This window comes from Suncus etruscus, chromosome 5 (genome assembly GCF_024139225.1).
Source record: "Suncus etruscus isolate mSunEtr1 chromosome 5, mSunEtr1.pri.cur, whole genome shotgun sequence".
In the NCBI taxonomy this organism is placed as follows: domain Eukaryota; kingdom Metazoa; phylum Chordata; class Mammalia; order Eulipotyphla; family Soricidae; genus Suncus; species Suncus etruscus.
In genome coordinates, this window is record NC_064852.1 from 26213910 (window position 1) to 26239157 (window position 25248).

General features: G+C 39.5%; 2 protein-coding genes across 2 annotated transcripts in view; both read left to right on the forward strand.

Moving 5' to 3' along the window:
• Nucleotides 1-25248, forward strand: part of AQP9 (aquaporin 9) — an 837480-nt gene that overhangs the window by 249472 nt on the left and 562760 nt on the right. The gene's annotated exons all lie outside the window — the stretch shown is intronic.
• On the forward strand, nt 15941-25065 carry POLR2M (RNA polymerase II subunit M). Its single transcript, XM_049773693.1, has 4 exons — nt 15941-16152; nt 18248-18886; nt 22819-23023; nt 24283-25065. The coding sequence occupies exons 1-4, from the start codon at nt 16040-16042 to the stop codon at nt 24427-24429; spliced, it is 1104 nt and encodes a 367-aa protein (XP_049629650.1). The 5' UTR covers nt 15941-16039; the 3' UTR covers nt 24430-25065.

The window sequence follows — 25248 nt, forward strand, 5'->3', positions numbered from 1 at the left end:
CGAGATTCGAACCAACCACCTTAGGTCCTGGATTGGCTGCTTGCAAGGCAAACGCTGCTGTGATATCTCTCCGGGCCAGGGGCAATTTCTGAGTGCTTAGCCAGGAGTAACCTCTGAGCATCAAACGGGTGTGGCCCCCCCAAAGAGAGAGAGAGAGGGAGAGGAGGAAGAGAGAGGAGAGAGAGAGAGAGAGAGAGAGAGAGAGAGAGAGAGAGAGAGAGAGAGAGAAACTTGATAGCTCGTATTTGAAATGAAAAAGTGGAGATCATGACCGATATTGCAGAGATTCAAAGGATAATCAGAAACTACTTTGAGAAACTCTATGCCACTAAAAATGAGAACCTGGAAGAAATGGATAAATTCTTTGACTCTTATAACCTCCCACAGTTGAATAAAGAGGATATAGCATATTTAAACAACCCCATCACTATTGATGAAATTAAAATGGTAATCAAATGTCTGCTCAAAAACAAAAGTTCAGGGCCTGAAGAGATAGCACAGCAGCGTTTGCCTTGCAAGCACTGATCCAGGACCTAAGGTGGTTGGTTCGGATCCCGGTGTCCCATATGGTCCCCCGTGCCTGCCAGGAGCTATTTCTGAGCAGACACCAGGAGTAACCCCTGAGCAATGCCGGGTGTGGCCCCCCCCCCCAAAAAAAAAAGTTAGGCCCAGATGGATTCACTAATGAATTCTTTCAAGCCTTCCAAGAGGAACTACTACCAATCCTGGCAAGACTCTTTCATGAAATCGAAAAAATGGGAACACTTCCAAATGGCTTTTATGAAGCCAACATCACCTTGATACCTAAACCAGACAGAGATGCTACAAAAAAGAAAATCACAGACCAAATATCCCTGATGAACACAGATGCAAATATCCTTAACAAAATCCTGGCAAATAGGATTCAATGCCTCATTTGGAATATCGTTCATTATGATCAAGTAGGTTTCATCTCAGGAATGCAAGGATCGTTTAACATCCGTAAATATATCAACATAATACACAACATCAACAACAAGAAAAATAAATATTAAATGATCATATCAGTAGACACAGAGAAAGCATTTGATAAGGTACAACACCCATTCTTGATCAAAACTCTCAGCAAGATGGGAAAGGAAGGAACCTTTATGAATATAGTTAAAGCCATCTACCACAATCCAGTGGCAAATATTATCCTCAATGGCGAAAAACTAAAAGCCTTCCCTCAATTCTGGCACAAGACAAGGCTGTCCTCTCTCACCACTCCTATTCAACATAGCACTAGAAGTCCTTGCTATAGTGATCAGGCAAGAAAAAGATATCAAGGGAATCCAGATAGGAAAGAAAGAAGTCAAGCTCTCCCTATTTGCAGATGACATAAAGACTCTATCAAAAAACTTCTAGAAACAATAGACTCATATAGCAAGGTGGCAGGCTATAAAATTAATACACAAAAATCAATGGCCTTTCCAAGGTTATTCCTTTTCATTCCCCACATATTTTGGTGGGCCTATGCAAACAACAATTGCCACTCTAATACTGTTTTACTCTGTTCCTTTGACTCTAATCCTTATAAAAAAAACACTTAAAATTTGAGGTTAACTTAAGCTAATATGCAAGTACATGGAAATGTAAAAATTACTATGCCTCTAATGTTTAAGGAGTTATGTAAGTTTTATGGCTTTATATTGCCTTGTGTGCTGTTAATAAATATTATAATGTGTTACAATCTGGGGACTTGAGGGACAAAGTAATTGTACATGGATTCCGTTTTATTTACCTTAATGTTCTTCAGCTGAAAGTTCAAAGTTAAGATAACAGCATGGTATTCGAATAAAGACAGACCCTCAGATCAGTGGAATAGACTTGAGTACTCAGAGAATGTTCCCCAGACATACAATCACCTAATTTTTGATAGAGGAGCAAGAAGTTCAAAATGCTGCAAAGAAAGTCTCTTCAACAAGTGGTGTTGGTACAACTGGCTAGCCACTTGCAAAAAAGCGAACTTAGACCCCCATGTAACAACATGTAGGAAGGTAAAATCCAAATGGATTAAAGACCTTGATATCAGATCTGAAACCATAAGGTATATAGAACAACACGTAGGTATAACACTCCCTGACATTGAGACTAAAGGCATCTTCAAGGAGGAAACTGCACTCTCCAAGCAAGTGAAAGCGGAGATTAACTAATAAGAATATATTAAGCTGAGAAGCTTCTGCACCTCAAAGGAAATAGTGCCCAGGATACAAGAGCCACCCACTGAGTGGGAGAAACTATTCACCCAACACCCATCAGATAAGGGGCTAATATCCAAAATATACAGGGCACTGACAGAACTCTACAAGAAAAAAACATCCGATCCCATCAAAAAATGGGGAGAAGAAATGGACAGGCACTTTGATAAATAAGAAATACAAATAGCCAAAAGGCACATGAAAAAATGCTGCACATCACTAATCATCAGGGAGATGCAAATCAAAACAACTATGAGGAACCATCTCACGCCACAGAGATTGGCGCACACCACAAAGAATGAGAACAAGCAGTGTTGGTAGGGATGCGGTGAGACAGGAACTCTTATCCACTGCTGTTGAGAATGCCGACTAGTTTAACCTTTCTGGAGAGAGATATGGAGATTCCTCCAAAACCTGGAAATCGAGCTCCCATACGATCCAGCTATACTACTCCTAGGAATATACCCTAGGAACATAAACATACCATACAAAAACCCCTTCCTTACACCTATATTTATTGCAGTATTATATACCATAGCAAGACTCTGGAAACAACCAAGATGCCCTTCAACAGATGAATGGCTAAAGAAACTGTGGTACATATACACAATGGAATATGATGCAGCCTTCAGAAGAGATGAAGTCTTGAAATTTTCTTATACATGGATATACATGGAATCTATTATGCTGAGTGAAATAAGTCAAGAGAAAGAGAAAGACACAGAATGGTCTCAGTCATCTATGGGTTTTAAGAAAAATGAAAGACATTTTTCAACAATTTTCAGAGACTAAAGACTAAAGAGGGCTGGACGTTACAGCTGACCTCATGAACCTCACCACAAAGAGTGATGAGTTTAATTAAAGAAACAACTACATTGCGAACTATCCTAAAATGAGAATATATGAGGGAAATAGAAAGCCTGTCTAGAGTACAGGTGGGTAGGGAAGGGAAGGAGGAATATTTGGGTCATTGGTGATGGGAATGTTACACTGGTGATGGGGGGTGTCATCTTATATGAGTGAAACTCAACCACAATTATGCTTATACCACAGTGTTTAAATAAAATATTAAAAAAATATATCTAAATATTGGGGGAAATTTTTAATATTTTAAGAAATGTGTTTTTAATGAATAATAAACCTTAATAGTTGAAAAAAAGTATGTAGGGGCTGTAGAGATAGCATGGAGGTAGGGCATTTGCCTTGCATGCAGAAGGACAGTGATTCGAATCCCAGCATCCCATATGGTCCCCCGAGCCTGCTAGGAGCAATTTCTGAGCACAGAGCCAGGAGCAACCCCTGAGTGCTGCTGGATGTGACCCAAAATCAAAACAACAACAAAAATAAAAGTTAGAATATGTTGTTTGGACAAAACAAATTTAAATTTAAAAAGACAAGGGCCCATAACAATAGTGCAGTGGATAGTGCACTTGCCTTGTACTCAGTTAACTTGAGTTCAATCCCTTGCACCACTTCGGATCCACTGAACCCCGCCAGGAGTGTCCCTGAGTGCAGAGCCATAGGTAAGTCCTGAGCATTGCCATGTATAGATTCAAAAAAAAAAGGGGGCAGGGGGAAGAACAGTGAAATGGAAAGCTGGTTCTTCAAATAGGTAAACAAGATTGAGAGAACCTTAGGAAGACTCTTGAAGGAAAAATAAGAAAACACTAATAAATAAGAACAAAGGTATAAGAGGTGAAGTTATGATAGGTAGCACAGAAATAAAATAAAAGCTAATAAGAAACTGCTATAAACAACGTAATGCTGGGATGTATACTGATGCTTTCTCTACTCTGAAGGAGCCCATGTTCTCTCTTGAGTGCCTCATTTTCTCTCTCTCTCTCTCTCTTTCTCTCTCTCTCTCTCTCTTTCTCTCTCTCTCATCCAATCCCTCTTTCTCAGAACTTTAAAAAAAATTGCCTTTTTCACCAAGACCAAACAGGTGCAAGACTACTAAATAGTAGGCTAGGTAAAGAGGGGACCACATTATTCCAGCAGCCCTAGGGGTGAGGAAAGAGCATATGGGAGGTAGGACAAAAACGGGGGTGTAGGGAGGACAAATTGGTGATGGAAATCCCCCCTGATTTTATGTAAATATGTACCTAAAATATTATTGTCAACTAAATGTAAGCCACTATGATCAAAATAAAAATTATATTAAAAATTTGCCTTTTTAAAAATGTCTTAGTAAACTGAATTTAACAACACAAGGATAAAAATACTGTGATCAAATTATATTTATTCCAGAGACATATACATATTAAGGAATGTGACCCACCATATCAACAAAAGAAATATAAAAGCCAGGGAAGGAGATAGTTCAAAGGACTGAGTATATGTCTGGTATGAACATAGCCCCAGATTCAATCTCCCACACTGCTGATGACTGCCTGCTTGAACACTGCTTGAAGAGACCAAAACAAGCCCCAAAATCATATGATTACATAAATGAATTCAAAGAAAGTGTTAATAAGATTTAATATTTATTTCTGATTAAAAACTAAACAAAGAATTTACATCAATATAGTAAAGGCAATATGACTCAATTATACCTTTAATATAATAATAGAAAAATACGGAAACCTTAAGATTAGGCACAAGACAAAGTTTTATATTCTTTTTTTTTAATTTTTTTTTTTTTTTTTTGGTTTTTGGGTCACACCCAGTGGTGCTCAGGGGTCACTCCTGGCTCTGTTCTCAGAAGCTGCTCCTGGCAGGCATGGGGGACTATATGGGATGTCGGAATTCGAACCACCATCTGTTTGAATCATCTGCGTGCAAGGCAGATGCCCTGCTACTCTGCTATCTCTCTGGTCCCAAGGTTTTGTATTCTTAACACTTATTCAACATGACATTAAAAATCTTAGCTACAGAGGCCGGGCGATGGCGCTAGAGGTAAGGTGCCTGCCTTGCTGCACTAGCCTTGGACAGACCACGGTTCGATCTCCAGGCGTCCCATATGGTCCCCCAAGCCAGGAGCAACTTCTGAGCGCATAGCCAGGAGTAACCCCGGAGCGTCACTAGATGTGGCCCAAAAACAAAAACAAAAATCTTAGCTACAACAATTAGGCAAGTATAAAAGGTATCCAAATTGTATAAAAAGTAGTTAAATTATTATTAATCTTAGACGACATGATAATATACATTTTTCTTAAATGTCCTCAATAGACACATAATAAAATAATACAGTAAAGTAAATAAATAATTCAGTTAAATAATACAGTAAAATAATAAAGTTAATGTATAGAATTGCGTTTCTGTATGCAGACAATAAGCTCAAAGAAATCAAGAGAACAAGTCTGTGTATAATTGTGTTCAAAAAGAACTTGGATACTTAGAAATCAGCTCAGTAAAGTAACTGAAAGAATTATACATTAAAACCTGTGAGTCATTGTTAAAAAAAATAGAAAAAATAAGGAAATACTTTTACCTTATAATGTTTTCTCAGATTGAAGAAATGATTATACAACTTTCTCTGACAAACATGCTCAGGGTATTTTTTGTCTTTAAATTAAGTCTATAGGTACCAAGATCTTTAGATACAGAGGTCTGATTTTACCATCCATGACGAAGCAGAAAGTCTTCCATACACCACAAAAGCACCGAGGGGAGAGTAAAATGATCATTCAAGGAGTCTATAGTTAATCACATGACAGTATACTTCAGGGGTGGAGAAACCCTGTATCTCCTAGGCCAAGGGAATTTCCTCTATAATATCCCCAATAGTTACTGTGCCTATGCAGGGGGGAAAAAAAGCACAAAATAATCATTTTTCCACATATATATTTATTGATTGATCGATTTTTATTGATGTCTTTATTTTGGTGTAGATATTGAAGTTGATGTCTCCAATTTTATTTTATTTTATTTTATTTTATTTTATTTTATTTTATTTTATCTCTCTTTCTTTTTGCACTCCGGCATGGTTTGATTTCAGAACAGAGACTATTGTGTGGTGCTTGTCTTTATTGCTGTAGTGCTCACTGGACATTTAATTTGATATTTCTTTCTGTATTGTTGTGGTGTTTCAATTACCTTTTTCATGTCCTCTCCAAACTGAGGTTGAAAACCTCAGGACTCTGCCCATTTTCAGTTTATTTGATTTTTTTAAATTTATTTTTTCTTATTTTTTACTCCATTCTATTGCTTTTCTTTCCTTCAAACAAAACCACATAACTCGAATTATCGAGCTCCACCTCTCAAATAGAGGGGGAAACAAGGGAGGGTACCAGGAACAAACAGATATATGATCACTAATAGTAAGCTAGACAAAGAGGGGACCACCTACTCTAGCAGCCCGGGGGGTGATGGTGGAGGATATGGGTTGCAGGAAGGGAATGGGGATGGGGGGAGGATAAATTTGGTGATGGGTATTCCCCTGATTCAATGTTAATATGTACCTAAAATACTACTGTGAAAAAAAATTAAGTCTATAGGAATACTGAGCAGTTGCCTATATAAAAAAAGTAAGGAAACAATGTGAATAAGAAAATAAGGACTCCCAAAGATCAACTGAAGGAACTCAAAATAGTTGACATATATAGTACTTCCAATTCCCAATAGCCAAGTATACATTCTTCTACAGTGCACATGCAATTTTCACTGGGATAGACCACATACTGGTCACAATTCTAGTGTTCATAAAGTCATAAAAACATAAACATACCATACAAAAACCCCTTCCTTACACCTATATTTATTGCAGTATTATATACCATAGCAAGACTCTGGAAACAACCAAGATGCCCTTCAACAGATGAATGGCTAAAGAAACTGTGGTACATATACACAATGGAATATGATGCAGCCTTCAGAAGAGATGAAGTCTTGAAATTTTCTTATACATGGATATACATGGAATCTATTATGCTGAGTGAAATAAGTCAAGAGAAAGAGAAAGACACAGAATGGTCTCAGTCATCTATGGGTTTTAAGAAAAATGAAAGACATTTTTCAACAATTTTCAGAGACTAAAGACTAAAGAGGGCTGGACGTTACAGCTGACCTCATGAACCTCACCACAAAGAGTGATGAGTTTAATTAAAGAAACAACTACATTGCGAACTATCCTAAAATGAGAATATATGAGGGAAATAGAAAGCCTGTCTAGAGTACAGGTGGGTAGGGAAGGGAAGGAGGAATATTTGGGTCATTGGTGATGGGAATGTTACACTGGTGATGGGGGGTGTCATCTTATATGAGTGAAACTCAACCACAATTATGCTTATACCACAGTGTTTAAATAAAATATTAAAAAAATATATCTAAATATTGGGGGAAATTTTTAATATTTTAAGAAATGTGTTTTTAATGAATAATAAACCTTAATAGTTGAAAAAAAGTATGTAGGGGCTGTAGAGATAGCATGGAGGTAGGGCATTTGCCTTGCATGCAGAAGGACAGTGATTCGAATCCCAGCATCCCATATGGTCCCCCCGAGCCTGCTAGGAGCAATTTCTGAGCACAGAGCCAGGAGCAACCCCTGAGTGCTGCTGGATGTGACCCAAAATCAAAACAACAACAAAAATAAAAGTTAGAATATGTTGTTTGGACAAAACAAATTTAAATTTAAAAAGACAAGGGCCCATAACAATAGTGCAGTGGATAGTGCACTTGCCTTGTACTCAGTTAACTTGAGTTCAATCCCTTGCACCACTTCGGATCCACTGAACCCCGCCAGGAGTGTCCCTGAGTGCAGAGCCATAGGTAAGTCCTGAGCATTGCCATGTATAGATTCAAAAAAAAAAGGGGGCAGGGGGAAGAACAGTGAAATGGAAAGCTGGTTCTTCAAATAGGTAAACAAGATTGAGAGAACCTTAGGAAGACTCTTGAAGGAAAAATAAGAAAACACTAAATAAATAAGAACAAAGGTATAAGAGGTGAAGTTATGATAGGTAGCACAGAAATAAAATAAAAGCTAATAAGAAACTGCTATAAACAACGTAATGCTGGGATGTATACTGATGCTTTCTCTACTCTGAAGGAGCCCATGTTCTCTCTTGAGTGCCTCATTTTCTCTCTCTCTCTCTCTCTCTTTCTCTCTCTCTCTCTCTCTTTCTCTCTCTCTCATCCAATCCCTCTTTCTCAGAACTTTAAAAAAAATTGCCTTTTTCACCAAGACCAAACAGGTGCAAGACTACTAAATAGTAGGCTAGGTAAAGAGGGGACCACATTATTCCAGCAGCCCTAGGGGTGAGGAAAGAGCATATGGGAGGTAGGACAAAAACGGGGGTGTAGGGAGGACAAATTGGTGATGGAAATCCCCCCTGATTTTATGTAAATATGTACCTAAAATATTATTGTCAACTAAATGTAAGCCACTATGATCAAAATAAAAATTATATTAAAAATTTGCCTTTTTAAAAATGTCTTAGTAAACTGAATTTAACAACACAAGGATAAAAATACTGTGATCAAATTATATTTATTCCAGAGACATATACATATTAAGGAATGTGACCCACCATATCAACAAAAGAAATATAAAAGCCAGGGAAGGAGATAGTTCAAAGGACTGAGTATATGTCTGGTATGAACATAGCCCCAGATTCAATCTCCCACACTGCTGATGACTGCCTGCTTGAACACTGCTTGAAGAGACCAAAACAAGCCCCAAAATCATATGATTACATAAATGAATTCAAAGAAAGTGTTAATAAGATTTAATATTTATTTCTGATTAAAAACTAAACAAAGAATTTACATCAATATAGTAAAGGCAATATGACTCAATTATACCTTTAATATAATAATAGAAAAATACGGAAACCTTAAGATTAGGCACAAGACAAAGTTTTATATTCTTTTTTTTTAATTTTTTTTTTTTTTTTTTTTGGTTTTTGGGTCACACCCAGTGGTGCTCAGGGGTCACTCCTGGCTCTGTTCTCAGAAGCTGCTCCTGGCAGGCATGGGGGACTATATGGGATGTCGGAATTCGAACCACCATCTGTTTGAATCATCTGCGTGCAAGGCAGATGCCCTGCTACTCTGCTATCTCTCTGGTCCCAAGGTTTTGTATTCTTAACACTTATTCAACATGACATTAAAAATCTTAGCTACAGAGGCCGGGCGATGGCGCTAGAGGTAAGGTGCCTGCCTTGCTGCACTAGCCTTGGACAGACCACGGTTCGATCTCCAGGCGTCCCATATGGTCCCCCAAGCCAGGAGCAACTTCTGAGCGCATAGCCAGGAGTAACCCCGGAGCGTCACTAGATGTGGCCCAAAAACAAAAACAAAAATCTTAGCTACAACAATTAGGCAAGTATAAAAGGTATCCAAATTGTATAAAAAGTAGTTAAATTATTATTAATCTTAGACGACATGATAATATACATTTTTCTTAAATGTCCTCAATAGACACATAATAAAATAATACAGTAAAGTAAATAAATAATTCAGTTAAATAATACAGTAAAATAATAAAGTTAATGTATAGAATTGCGTTTCTGTATGCAGACAATAAGCTCAAAGAAATCAAGAGAACAAGTCTGTGTATAATTGTGTTCAAAAAGAACTTGGATACTTAGAAATCAGCTCAGTAAAGTAACTGAAAGAATTATACATTAAAACCTGTGAGTCATTGTTAAAAAAAATAGAAAAAATAAGGAAATACTTTTACCTTATAATGTTTTCTCAGATTGAAGAAATGATTATACAACTTTCTCTGACAAACATGCTCAGGGTATTTTTTGTCTTTAAATTAAGTCTATAGGTACCAAGATCTTTAGATACAGAGGTCTGATTTTACCATCCATGACGAAGCAGAAGTCTTCCATACACCACAAAAGCACCGAGGGGAGAGTAAAATGATCATTCAAGGAGTCTATAGTTAATCACATGACAGTATACTTCAGGGGTGGAGAAACCCTGTATCTCCTAGGCCAAGGGAATTTCCTCTATAATATCCCCAATAGTTACTGTGCCTATGCAGGGGGGAAAAAAAAGCACAAAATAATCATTTTTCCACATATATATTTATTGATTGATCGATTTTTATTGATGTCTTTATTTTGGTGTAGATATTGAAGTTGATGTCTCCAATTTTATTTTATTTTATTTTATTTTATTTTATTTTATTTTATTTTATTTTATCTCTCTTTCTTTTTGCACTCCGGCATGGTTTGATTTCAGAACAGAGACTATTGTGTGGTGCTTGTCTTTATTGCTGTAGTGCTCACTGGACATTTAATTTGATATTTCTTTCTGTATTGTTGTGGTGTTTCAATTACCTTTTTCATGTCCTCTCCAAACTGAGGTTGAAAACCTCAGGACTCTGCCCATTTTCAGTTTATTTGATTTTTTTAAATTTATTTTTTCTTATTTTTTACTCCATTCTATTGCTTTTCTTTCCTTCAAACAAAACCACATAACTCGAATTATCGAGCTCCACCTCTCAAATAGAGGGGGAAACAAGGGAGGGTACCAGGAACAAACAGATATATGATCACTAATAGTAAGCTAGACAAAGAGGGGACCACCTACTCTAGCAGCCCGGGGGGTGATGGTGGAGGATATGGGTTGCAGGAAGGGAATGGGGATGGGGGGAGGATAAATTTGGTGATGGGTATTCCCCTGATTCAATGTTAATATGTACCTAAAATACTACTGTGAAAAAAAATTAAGTCTATAGGAATACTGAGCAGTTGCCTATATAAAAAAAGTAAGGAAACAATGTGAATAAGAAAATAAGGACTCCCAAAGATCAACTGAAGGAACTCAAAATAGTTGACATATATAGTACTTCCAATTCCCAATAGCCAAGTATACATTCTTCTACAGTGCACATGCAATTTTCACTGGGATAGACCACATACTGGTCACAATTCTAGTGTTCATAAAGTCATAAAAATAGAACAAACATGGGGCCAGAGCAGTGGCACAAATGGTAAGGGGTCTGCCTTACATGCACTAGCCTAGGACGGACCATGGTGGAATCCCCCTGTGTCCCATAGGATCTCCCAAGCCAGAAGCAATTTCTGAGCGCATAGCCAGGAATAACCTCTGAGTGTCATTGGGTGTGGCCCCAAAACCAAGAAAAAAAAATAGAACAAACATCTTTTCATACCACAATTTGTGATCGTTATAGTAGAAATTAAATAATGAAAGAAATCTGAGGTAAGTTTTAAAATTTGGGAACTGAATAATATGCTTTTCAAACAACCATAGAGTCAAAGGGAAATAAAAATATTCTTCAAAATAAATGAGGATAAAGACACAATCTATCAGAATCCATAGAACACACAAAAGCAATACTAAGAAAATATTTCAGCAATATAGGCTTACATTAGGAAACAAAAATAAAGATCAAATAAATAACCTAAATTCACAACATGAGAAATTAAAAAGGAATAACAAGTGGTATGTAAGAAAATGACTTACTTAGAAATAAATAAAACAATAGAAGGATAAATAAAATCAGGAGTTAATTTTTTTTTTTTTTGGTTTTTGGTTTTTGGGCCACACCCAGTGACCCTCAGGGTTTACCCCTGGCTATGTGCTCAGAAATTGCTCCTGGGTTGGGGGACCATATGGGACCATATGGGTGGGGGGATCGAACCGTGGTCTGTCCTAGGTTAGCACGAGCAAGGCAACCGCCCTACTGCTTTACACCACCGCTCCTGCCACAGGAGTTGATTTTTTTGAAAAATAAATAAATAAAATTGACAAACCATTAACTAGACTCATAAGAAAATAAAAGAGAGAAAACCAAATAAACTGGATTAGAGATAAAAGGGTAGAAATTATTACAAATAGCTCAGAAATACAAAATATTATGAACAACTTTATGTCAACTAAGTTGGAGAACCTTGAAGAAACATAAAATTTTATAATCATATAACCTCCCAGAAATCACTCCTGGCTTTGGGGACCTGATGGGACACCAGGGATCAAACTGAGGTCCCTCCTGGGTCAGTTGCATACAAGGCAAACACCCTACTGTTGTTCTATCACTCTGGCCCCTCTACTTATCTTTTTTCTTGAACTTTATTTTATTTTTGAACCACACATGATGGTTCTCAGGGATCACTCCTGGAAGTACTTAGAGGGCCATATATGGTGCCTGGAATACAGGTCCACAAAATGGAGGCGAAGTTCCCTTCCCACTGTACTATTTCTGCTCTGGTTCGTGTTGATTAATTTTAAAGTAATACTTTTTCCTTATTTGATTAACAGAACTGGAGAGCATATACACTAGTATGTTTTTATTTTAAAAAGGAACAATGTGGAGTGAGGTGATAGTACAGTAGGTACTGCATTTGCCAAGCAAGCAGCCAACCCAGATTCGATCCTTGGGATACCATATAATACCCCAAGCTTGCCAGGAGTGATTCCTTAAAATATTTTTTAAATTCAATTAAAGAATGATAGTTTATACAGTTAGTGTTAGTTGAATGTTAGATATATAATATTTCAACACTAATCCCACCACCAATGTCACTACATCATCAGTGCTCCATAGTGCATCATCTCCCACTCCCTTCTCCTCACTGCCACCTCATGCCTCCCACCTTGGCAGGCCCATTACAAAGCTTGTTGGTTGCAGTTTAGATCTCCTTTTCAGTAATGTTGAATCTTTGCTTAAATCTATAAATCTATACCTCTCTCCCACATCACCAATATAACCAAAGTCCTGAACCTTATTCTCTCATTACTTTCTATTCGCATCTTTCCCATCTTGATATTCTTCTCTGTCCTTTTTCTCCCTAAACTCTGGAGTCAGTATAGACCTGGGTTTGATCCCTGGATTCCCATATGGTCCCCCAATCCAGGAGCGATTTCTGAGAGCATAGCCAGAAGTAACCCCAGAGCATCACTGGGTGTGGCCCCAAAACCAAAATAAATAAATAAATAAAGATGGGGGAAAAGAGGCAGAAAAGATTATTGGGTATATTCAGACTTCCTAACTGATCCTTGCTCTGACTTGCATGCTTCTTTCCTTTATGATTATGATTCTGGGAAAGTAAATGTAACATTAGGAGCTGGTGTGATGCAATACTTTCTTCTCAACATCAGAAAAAAAAAAGAAAACCTCAACAACTAAAAATACTAGAAATAGACATTAAGTAAAAGGGGGAGTTCAAATTTAAATGAAGGAAAGTTCAGAAGCTGGTATTTTTGAAGTTGATTTTGAAATCTGGCACTGCCACTAGTTTTGTTCCCAAGAAACACTATACTGGTTTTGAGCCTCTTCTTTTTCTTTTCATCTCTTTTTCTATATACACACAAAAAAAGAGAATAGTGAAAGAGATATTATTTCAAAGGCCTTCCGAACCTTCGATGTGTGTGTGTGTGTGTGTGTGTGTGTGTGTGTGTGTAGTGGGAAGCATTTTATTTTAATACTAGGCACCATGATTTACAATACTGTTAATGGTAAGATTTTATACATAAAACAATTCAAATCAGGATAACTAAGAATACGTAAAGAAACTGGTGTGTGTGTATGTATACACAATGAAATACTATTGACTGAAAGAAAAAGATGAAATCATGCAAATTGCTGCTCCATGATTGGATCTGGAAAGTATTATGCTAAGTGGGAAGCGTTTTGAAGAATGACAAGTGAAACGCAAGTCCTGCTCTCTATGTCACTGAGCAGCATAGGAAGGGCTCCTGGTAACAAAAGATCCTTTGACCTTTGAGTTTGAGTTTGAAGCACGGACCATAGATCATTGTCACACACACTCTCTCATTAGTTCTTTTAAATTAATAATTGCTGAATGTTTTAATTATTAGCACGATTATATAATTGAGCGATAACAAAATAATTCATTTTAAATTAATAATAATCGGATCACTGTGAGCTAGTTACAAAGTTGCTCATGACTGAGTTTTAGCCATACAATGTTCTAACACCCATCTCTCCACCATTGCACATTTTCTGCCACCAATGTCCCCAGTTGTCCTCCTGTCCACTTTATGCCTCCCACCTGCCTATATGGCAGGCATTTTTTTCTTTCCCTTTCTCCTTCCCCACCTCTCCCTTTTCCTCTCACTCTCTAATTTTTTCCATTTAGATACTGTAATATTACTGAAGGGGTATCATGCCTATCACTACCTCCTTTTAGCACTCAGTTCTTGTTCTTGTTCAGAGTGATCATTTCTAACTATCATTGTCATGGTGGTCCCTTTTCTGTCCTAACTGTACTCCACCCTTCTTTGTGGAAAGCTTGCTACAATGAACTAGACCTCCTAGCTCTTGTCTCTCTTGTCTTTGAGTATTATTATTCTACTGCCCCCCTTTTTGTTGTTGTTGTTGTTTTTTGGTCACACCCAGCTGTACTCAGGGGTTATTCTTGGCTCTGTGCTCAGAAGTCACTCCTGGCAAGCTCAGGGGACCATATGAGATGCCAGGATTCGAACCACCATCCTTCTGCATGCAAGGCAAATGCCTTACCTCCATGCTATCTCTCCAGCTCAATACTGCCCTTTTTTATATCCCACAAATGAGTGTGATCATTTTCTGTCTATCCCTCTCCTTCTGACTCATTTCCCTCATCATAATATATTTCATGACTTTATTTTTTTCAACAGCTATATTGTATTCCATTGTATAGATAGAATTGTGTTTCTTTTTCCACTCATCTGTTCTCAGGCACTTGGGCTGTTTCCAAATTCTGTCTATTGTGAATAATACGGCGATAACCGTAGGTGCTCAGTTGTCTTTTCTGTATTGTGCTTTTTATTGGATCCCTATGGTCTATTCCCAGGAACTGTATTGCTGGTCATATGGAAGCTCAATTTCTAGTGTTTTGAGGAATGTCCACATTGTTTTCCAAAAAGGTTGGACCATTCTGCATTCCCATCAGCAGTGAATGAGAGTCACAAATCTCCCTCAATATGCGCTAGTACTGGTTTCTCTTGTTCTTAGTAATGTGTGCCAATCTCTGGTGCGAGATGCTATCTCATTGTTGTTTTTATTTGCATCTCCCTGATGATTAATAATATGAAACTTGAGGTGTGTGTGTGTGTGTGTGTGTGTGTGTGTGTGTGTGTGGTGGTGCTCAGGAATCACTCCTCGAGGGCTTGAGAAGTATATGGAATACTGGGGGGATCAAACCTGGGTCTGAACACCCTACCCACTATACTATAGCTCCAGCTCCCTATTGTGGAGCATCTTTTCCATGTACCTTCTAGGTTAGGGTCTCATAGCTCTCTCCCCACTCCACAAATGGCCATTTAACTTAACAATTTTAACCTGCATCTCAATAACCTTCCTTGGCGCCCAGTCTCATCTTATTCCCTTGATAAGTAACACCCTCCACCACTCAGGAAGTTCCATAGCAGTAGGGAACTCGGCTATTCTGCTATAATTTGGGGTCACCGTTGCAAAAACACAGATGCTAAAAGTTGCTCCGCAAGGCACTAGAGTAATTGAGTAGAGGTTATTTTTTTTTTCGGGGAGGGTCACATCCAGCAGCGCTCAGGGGTTCCTCTTGGCTCTACGCTCAGAAATCGCTCCTGGTAGGCTTGGGGGAACCATATGGGATGGCGGGATTCGAACCACCGCCCTTTGCATGCAAGGCAAACGCTCTACCTCCTTGCCATCTCTCCGGGGCCGGCAATTGACTAGAGTAATTGACCTGAGCTGGCCTCTCCCAGTCAACCCCGCCCTTCCCGCCTTCCCTTCCAGCGCAGTGTCCGTGTCCGTTTCCGGCGTGCCAATAAAGTTGGATTCAACTGGAAGAAGCGCGGCTCTTCCGGGAAAATGGCGGCCCCCACTAGTGGCTCAGGGGCATCGGCGGCCGCGGGTCAGGCGCTAGCAGCGGGGCCTGCCTCCGAGCAAGCGCAGCCTCCGAGCCCACCGCAGCCCTCGCCTCATAATGTCCGCGCTGCTCCGCGGCTTCGAGCCCCCAACTCCCGAGGACTTGGGGCTGCGGAGTTTGACGGAGCTGCGGGAGATGTTGAGGCGCCAGGAGAGACTCTTGAGCAACGAGTAAGCGTGGGGCACGGCCGGGGCTCCGGCGGGGCTGGCGTCCAGGTCTCCTCCCGCTTTGGAGTCCGGAGAAGGTGACCTGTGCCCGAGGCCTTGTAGCATGGACCGTGCACGCGGCCTGCAGCGTGGGGCCCGCCCGGATTAAGTGCCTCTTTGCCACTGGGGCAAGTGAGCACTGTCTCTGGAGTCGCCCAAAGGGGAGTTCCTCGGGTTCCCAAAGGGGAGGTTCACCAGCTTCTCTGCCTCCTCCCCAAACCCGCTTCTATGGAGCTTTAGGAAGGGGTAAGAGGGAGGAGACAGTGGGCCACCTTGTACCCTTGCTCAGGAGCCCACCTGTTGGGTGCTAGTTTTCATCCAGGTTGTTTTATTTTTAATTTTTTTTTAGCAGGTACTTCATTTAGTAGCATGGATCGAGGATGGAAGTGGAGGTGGAGGATGGAGCTGTTTTCTGAGTTGTCTGCCACAGAGAGTTGGAAGGAAGGGAGCTGCTAAGTTAGGGCCCAAGAATACTGGGGTTATGGCTCTACTTAGCCTTGCAGGCAACTCATTGGGGTTCATACCTGGCACTACATATTGTTCCTCAAGTACTGGTTTTATTTTTTATTTTTATTAGTACTCCAGTTAATGGCATGGACTGAGCATGGGTTTGGAGGAGCTGTTTTCTGAGATGTCTGCCCCCAGAGAGTTGGATGAAAGAGAGTGCTGGATTAGGGCCCCAAAGTACTGGGGATTATGGCTCTATCTAGCTTTGCAGGCAACCCATTGGGGTTTATATCTGGCACCGCATTTTGTTGTTCCCCAAGCACCGGCCTGCTGTGCCTTTCTAAACAAAATGCAACAAAGTTGAAGGTCTCAGTTCTCCTTGGATAAGTTTTCATGGTAGTGGTAGTGTGGTCAGTGGATTAAGGCACTTAACCTGGATAGCATCCTTGGCAATTTATGTGGTTCCCTGAGCCCCTCTAAGAGTGACCTCAAGCTTAAACAGGCAAATAAATGAGCTTGGAGATTGGTAAAGGGAGTTGAGGATGCTGGAAAGCTTTCATTGGGTGTGGAGTAATGTTAACAGGGAGATTTAACAGGCATAGCCAGTATTGCAGAGGGTGGAGAACCAGTAGTACAAAAAATACTGGTGCCTATTACCTGCATCACTGTTCGTCATGTGGAGAACCATTCAGTAGTGAGTGAATGTTCAATATCTCATGGAATACTCAAATGTGCGTTGGAGGGAACAATTTCATCCTGTCAGTTAAATGGAGGGAAGTGAGCCAAAGGTGGGAGAGGAGAAAAGTGCAGATAGTCTGGGGGTGCTCACTGGAAAAGGATGCCAAGCATTGAAGTTGTGGGATGAGTGTTGAAATAGGGGATCTGATATGGAGGGGAAAGTCTGAGGGATTCTGGTCTCATCTCCCACGTGGACAAATTATTTTGGGGACACCCTTCTCAAGTCACATGTTCCGACTTTCTGCGGTTGAGTTGTTCCATTTCTAACATCCAGTGACCTTTATGGTTTGGGGCTCCTGTTAGAATTGTTAAGATCCCAAAATGTAGGTTTGTAACTTCTCTTGATATTTTGGGATGTCTGGAAAGATAGGTGAGACAGAAGTCTTTGCAGCACAAGGAGACACTCCATGATCATCAGAGCCCTTATAGGACTGCTGAAAATCTAATTATGCCCCTGTGAGAAAATGAGTGAGTTGGCAAGTATTTTAGTCACTCTGAAAATAGTTTAGAGCTTGCGGGGCCCATTTATACCCCCACCCCAGAAATGCCTAGGTGATGAGTTTTGAACGGATTTTTTTAAAAGATGCTTCATATTATATGCTTAAAATATGTTTGCTGAAATTCTAACTAGGTAAGACAGCTGACATAGTCCCTGCACCTGAAACACTGTTCGTGACCTTAAGCCCCTCTCTGCTAACTTTTTAAATGTTATTTGGATAATGACCATATTACATTTCTTTGGGGCTTAATTACATTTACAGTTGGAATCAAGTTGACTTAGATTGATTTTTTTTCCTCCCTTTTGAAGATAATGCTTTGTATTTCAAGTTTGACATGCAGCTCCAACATACATTTTTTTTTCTTTCTTTCACAGAAAATTCATTTGCAAATTGCCCGACAAAGGTAAAAAGATCTTAGCCTATGTTGCCAAGCTCAAAGCTGCCATTGCAGAACATGAGAAGGTTAGAGGAAAATGTAAGCTGTTTGATCCTGCTAGTTTAAATTCTGAGCTAAGACAAAAAGCACCTGATGTTGATGGGAACACAAATCAGGCTTCTAATTCTGACCGAATACTTGATGGGTCATCACTTGTTCTTAACCATCCCTCGATAGAGAGCAGCGTAGCATCGAAAACACCCACACAGCTCGGAGGTTTTGTACAGCCTGGTTCCAGAGGAGATGAAGGGGTTACAGAGATTGAGAACCCAGTGAGCAAACCCCCCACTTCTAGTGGCAGAGCCACTGTGCCTCCTTCTTCTGAAGCCATTGAGCATCTCCCTCAGCAGTGTGTTTCAAGTCAAAGAGAAGATAATTGCAGCAGTTCTTATGACCTGTTAGTGGATCGATTACAAAGAATTACAGTTTCAGATGAGCATTCCTCAGAAGAAACTACGAGTACTGCGAACTTAACAGGTCTTGGAAGTGGGACTCAGAAGAAGCCTCATTTCATGGAAGTTTTAGAAATGCGAGCCCAAAACCCAGTGCCCTCACCCCATAAATTTAAAACTAACGTGTAAGTACCATCAGGCACAATCCTTCTGATGACTTTTTTTGAGTTAGGCTCAAAAAAATTGGAAGATTGTTTTAGGTTTTGTCAGCTTGTATGAGAATTATATGTATATGTGGCTAGGACTAACTATATTTCGCAGACACTAACCTGGCTGGAGAGTGAAGGAGCCATGCCAAACAAACAAACAAACAAAAACACTTGTCTTTTAGCTGAGAAATGGAAAGTTTTAAATTCTAGACAGAGTATTAAATTTAGTAATACTTAGCCAACATTTTCTGGTATTATATTAACACCATCTCCCCCTAATTTTGTTCCTTGAGTTTATAATCTAAGGGGAAGGTGATTGCAGAAACAATCATATAATATATGAGCAGCAGGTGTTGGCTAAACAGAAGTAAAGATTCTGCTCTTCAAAGAGTTTAGAGTCTAGATTAAGGCCAAAGGTTTAAAATCTGAAAGAACATTAGACTAAAAATAGTATCTTGTTGGAGCAAGATGGAGGAGGAGAGAAAGGGAGCTAATATAGGGCAACTAACCTATCCTCTAAGTTTCTTGTAGTTTTGTTTCTTAGGGCTCCAGTAAAAGAAACACTTTTTGGTTTTGGGTCACACCTGGTGGCACTTAGGGGTTACTTCTGGCTCAGAAATTGCCCCTCGAAGACTCTGGGACTATATGGGATGCTGGGAATAAAACCCAGGTTCGTCCTGGGTCGACCGCGTGCAAGGCAAATGACCTACCGCTGTGCTATCTCTGGCTCCAATAAAAGCTTTTTGAAGAGAAAATAATTATTTCTAGCAGTTATTGACAACCAAATGAGTAATAGCAGTTGCTATCTATATAGATTTACAAGGAAAATACAATATACAGAGTTGAACCACTCTTTCTTCAAAAAACTGAAAACCTCTAAAATACTTAAACAGTTCTTTAATTGTGAAGAACTTAAAGTTTAATTCTACTCAACCATTGTTCCTTTTAAAAAAAAAACTTAAATCTTTTATATAGAGTGCCAGTTGATTTTCAGTTAGGAATCACAGGTATTCTTGGATCAGTCCACATTTTGATTTTGTATATAGTGTGGCCTAAATGTTAAACACATTTCCATGTTCTCATTCCTTTGTTGCTGTTGTGTGATGACCCACCACACATAAGCTTGACTTGTGCTCACACTTTTGAATGTAGTGCTTGTAGTGGCCACACTCATTTTGAATGTGCTGATGCACATTTTGGGGGTTATGCTCTTGGGGGGTCATGTTGTCTGAGGTGCTCAGAGGGGCTGCACACTTAAAACTGAAGTGCTTGAAAACACTTGGTTGTGCTATGGAGATCCTATTATCACAGTGCCAGGGTTCCCAGGTGACAGAATTCTGGGGACTTCTCTGAAAGTGTGCAGATAGCACTGGGGTCGAATTCATGGCCTGAGTTCTACAAGGTAACTGAACCAGCCCCTGCAAGGGGGACAATCTCATAACAAATATTATCTAGTCAATAAATAACCATGGAAAAATGCATGATTCACTTACTGTATATGGACATTTAACTGAAATTAAGGGTGGGCAAAGGAACAACAGAATTAAGACTGTTTAAAATAGAAAGAACCTTCTCTAAATAGTTAAAGCAGATCAGGAAAATTGCCTTGCTGAGTCAGTAGCCCATAGGCAGGTGGACTGAGGAATTCTGTGTGTGAGTAGTTCTTGAGGATTAAAATGTAGGGTCAAATTTGGCTCTTTATGCTCGCTCTGGTTGGCTGGCCTCCTTTGTATTCTGACTTTTTTTTTTTGTTTGTTTGTTTTTGCGTCACACCCAGCAGCGCTCAGGGATTACTTCTGGCTCTATGCTCAGAAATCGCTCCTGTCAGGCTCAGGGGACCATATGGGATGCCGGGATTCCAACCGCTGTCCTGCATGCAAGGCAAATGCCTTACCTCCATGCTATCTCCCTGGCCCCTGTATTCTGACTTTTTATGCTACCTTACTTAGCTCAGATCTTCCCAGCTCATTAGATTTGCACTGGGAATCATGCTGCCTTTGAAACAAGTGTGGTGGCACCCAAGTGTGTTGGCATCCAAGATTTAGCGTATACAAGGTAGAATTTCTTCCATTTTCTCCCACTTTGCCTAGAAGTGCTGCCATCTCCTGTTTTTTCTCCCTGATCATTCTAATCTTCCCCTAATCGTCCCCTCAGCTAACCCTAAAGAACTTTGTTACGTGTTTGCTAATTTTCATCTGCTTTGCTGACAAAGTGAACATTCCTTCCTCTCTGTAGCTATGGTTTGTTTTGGCTTCTTCACTGCTGCCAGAGAGTTTTGGCGAAATCTAAATCTGTGATGTAGAGTAGAATTTATACGGAGGTCTAGCCCCAGTCTACCTCCCTGCTCTGCCCTCCACCTTTTCTGTCTTTCCTGTGTGCTGCAGTCTTGGTGGCTTTAAGTCCAAGCTGGGATGCCCTTCCCTACAGTTCACTCAGTGACTCACACTTCAGGCCCTTTAACTGGGACTGTTGATATATTCCTGATCTCATTCCTGTCCTCCACTAGAAATAACTGTGTGACTGTTAGTCTATGCTTGGGACACAATGCACTGGAACTTTGCAGTTGACTTTGAATAGGGATTAACAGTTGAGACGGCCAATGGGTATGGCACTTGCATGCAAATTGACTCAGATTCAATTCCCCAAACCCTGGTAGGAGTAAACTCTGAGCACTGCTGGGTGTGGTCCCAAAAGTAAAAAAGAACAAAACAAAACAAAATTGAAGAGCTTTAGCTCAGATTTGAGACTTCAAGAGAAAAGGCAAAGAAGTAAGACTGCCTGTATCTCCTATATCTAAGCTAAGCGTTCATCAAATTATTCTTCAAAACATGCCATTTCAGTACTTTAGTTCTTTGAAGTAAACCTGTTCCCTTCTTTTTTTAAATAAAAATTTTAATCGAATCACCATGAGATACATAGTTAGAAAATTGTTCTTGATTGAGATTCAGCCTTACGATGTTCCAACACCCATTCCTTTACCACAGCATATTTCCTGCCACCAATGTCTCAGGTGCTCTACTTCCCAACTCCCCAACCTGTGCCCTGCCCCTGCAGCAAACATTTCTCTCTCTTGCTCTTTCTCTCTCTCACATTAGACACTGGTTTTCAGTATTGTTGCTGAAGGAGTATCATGCCTATTTCTTTACCTTTTCTCAGGATCCAGTTCGTGTCCAGAGTGATTATTTTTAACTATCATTGTCATAGTGGTCCCATTTCTATCTTAACTGCACTCCACCCTTCTGGAAATTTGCTACTATGAACTAGTCTTCCTGGCCCTTTTTTTTGAATATTATTACCATACTATCATTTTTATATAATTTCATATTTATATAATGAGTGAGATCATTTTCTATCCCTATCCCTTTGACTCATTTTCCTCAGCATAACGTTATTCACGTATAAGTAAATTTCATGACTTCATTTTTTCCTAACAGCTATGTAGTATTTCATTGTGTAGATGGAATTGTGTTTCTTTATTCACTCATCTGTCCTCAGGCACTTGTGTCTTTTCCAAATTCTGGCTATTGTGAATAGTGCTGCAATGAATATAGGAGTGTGGTTGCCTTTACTGCATTATACTTTTGTCCCTCTACTAGTATATTCCCTGGAGCTGTATTGCTGGATCATATGAGAGCTCAGTTTCTGGTGTTTTGAGGAGTTTCCAGACTTCTCCAAAAAGGCTGGATTAGTCTACATGCCTATCAGCAGTGAATGAGGATCCCTTTCTCCCCACATCCACACATTTGTTTTTAAGAAAGAAAATAAAAGAATGAAAGAAATAGCTTTCTTTTCCAAATGTAATGTTGGTTAACTACTTAATATTTTTGTAGAAAAGAACTGCCAAGGTCCTGGGTCACCTTTATGTGTATGGAAATAGTTTGGTGGTGTGAAAAGTTTTCCTCTTTCAGTTTGCCTTCACAGCATACTGACTCCTCGAGTCATGGTCAACGAAGAGGGTCTCCTATTTCTTTGGAAGAAAGGCGGCGCAGAGACAAGCAGCATCTTGATGACATCACAGCAGCTCGTCTTCTGCCACTTGATCATTTGCCTGCACAGCTGCTCTCCATTGAAGAGTCTTTAGCACTGCAGAAACAGCAGAAACAGACCTATGAGGTATTTTAGAGTCTTGGTTGTTCTTCATCTCTATATGGCATGCTGCTTACATTAGTGGGATTAAATTTAGTCCAGGTTGTTTGTGAAGGTTGAAAGAGTTTATTTAGGTTTTGGGGGTTATACCTGGTTGTGCTCAAGGCTTACTCCTGAACCTGTGTTCCGTGATCATTCCAAGTGGTGCTTAGGAAACTTGTGTAGTGCTAGGGATTGAAGTTAGGTCAGCCGGCCACATGCATGGCAAGTCCCTTACCTCAGTACTACCTCTAGCCCCAGAATGGAAACATTTATTTAAAATGGCTTAATTACTGGAGGAATGGCATCAGCTCTTATGTTCGCTTCCAGTGTCCAATTTCTGGAGCTTAGAGCTACAGGAAATAGCTGAAGAAGATCATAGCTATTGGTGATATTGTAGAGATGACTTGTCAGAAAATAGCCCCACATTGCTGCTGATTGCACATCCCTGAAACACTTACCTGTGCTCCTCTTCCACCTGGTAAGATCTGCTCAGTGGGGGAACCTAACCCAGAACTCCTTAGATTGAGAGTCAGGGAATTGGAGGTACATTGATAGAACCAACACCCCAATGTCTTTAAAATAGGGTTTTTTTGTTTGGTCCTTGGGACTATTTGGAGAACTCTTTTCTTTGTAAAATGCTTATTTATTTTCAATTGGGCCATACCCTTTAATGCTGGGAGAACCATGTGCTGGGGATTAAACCTGGGGCTTCTGCATGCAAAGCATGTACCCCTTCCCTTTGAGACATCTCCCAGTTCCAGTGTTATGCACTTGTTAGTATTAGTTTGTTTGATTTTTCACTGTGGCATTAAAATGTAAGTCTCAAGCCTGAAAGCCAAATATTTAACCTAGAGGAAAAGATTCTGTGAGTTTTAGTGCAGCATTGATGAGTTTTGTTAGTTGATAGTTCTGTGTGAGTACCTCTGTATATATATGTGCATATATGCATGTGCCAACATAGTTAAAATTTTATTTGTATTATAGTGATATGTACTCAATTTCTTGTGCAGAGATGGGATATTTTAGTGCATTATTGTTTGTTTATACAACTGAACTGTGCCAACCATCAACTCTCAGCAGCATTGCCCTGTTGTTTCTGTGGTGGGGATAGCAGTTAGACTCATTGTGGTTTTGCTGAGAGCAAAAACAATGTTATTTATTTCAGTTCTGTTTTATGGAAATACCCTGAGAAATTTTAAGAAAAAGATGTGTCTAACCGGCTTCTTTTATTTTTTTTTTTTAAGGAGATGCAAGCTAAACTTGCAGCACAAAAATTAGCTCAAAAACTGAATATTAAAATGCAGAGCTATAATCCAGAAAGTGATATCTCAAGTAAATACCAAGAATTCAGGAATGAAGACAACGGTCAGTCCTCTGATGATGAATTCTAAAGATGGCACCTGGATCACATCCTTAATCTCTGCTTGAGGGCCTGGCCTGATCTTATAACAAGTATCACAATCAGTGTCAAACGTTGCAGCTACTCGAAGAGCACTGTAAAAAAATAGCCTGGTTTTTCTCTCAGAAGATATCTTTCATGTGTGTGGAAAGATTGAATATTTAGTTTAATTGCACTGTATTAAAAGTTTTGCAGTATGTTGTGTGTGTGGTTGTGATATTTTCATATATAGCGACAGAGAACTTTTTGTAGCCAAATAAAGCAGGTAACTGCATTTATTTTTTCAGTTTTTCAGTTTTCTAACATATTGTGTTGATTGTATACCTTTCAGTGAGATACTTAGTTGTAGGCACCACCTAAAATGAATTAGGAAGTTAGAGATTCCTCCTATTTTGAATAATGAAGGGAATTTAGGGAATTGTATGCATGCTTGCATGAAGTTTCAAACTGCAGTACCCAGGGAGCTATTTATTGAATGTGCATAACTGTGGAGTGCAACCTTCTGATTAGAAATAAAGAGCACGTTCAGTAGATAGCTGGAGAATGGATTGTCTTTCTAGATGATCAGATTTTCCCAGATTCTTAAGAGCTAGAGGAAGTCTCAGATGAATAAAGCAGGTGAAAATAAGCTGTTCTTATAAAAAAAAAGAAAGAAAGAAAAGAAAAAGAAAAAGCTGTTCTTGTGCTGAACTGACATCATTGTTCTAACTGGAAAGAGGTTCATTTCAGTTGCCAATTCATTACTCTTCCCCAACAACACCCCCAGAAATACAGGGAGATTGCAGACACCTCAGTCTTACACACATATATA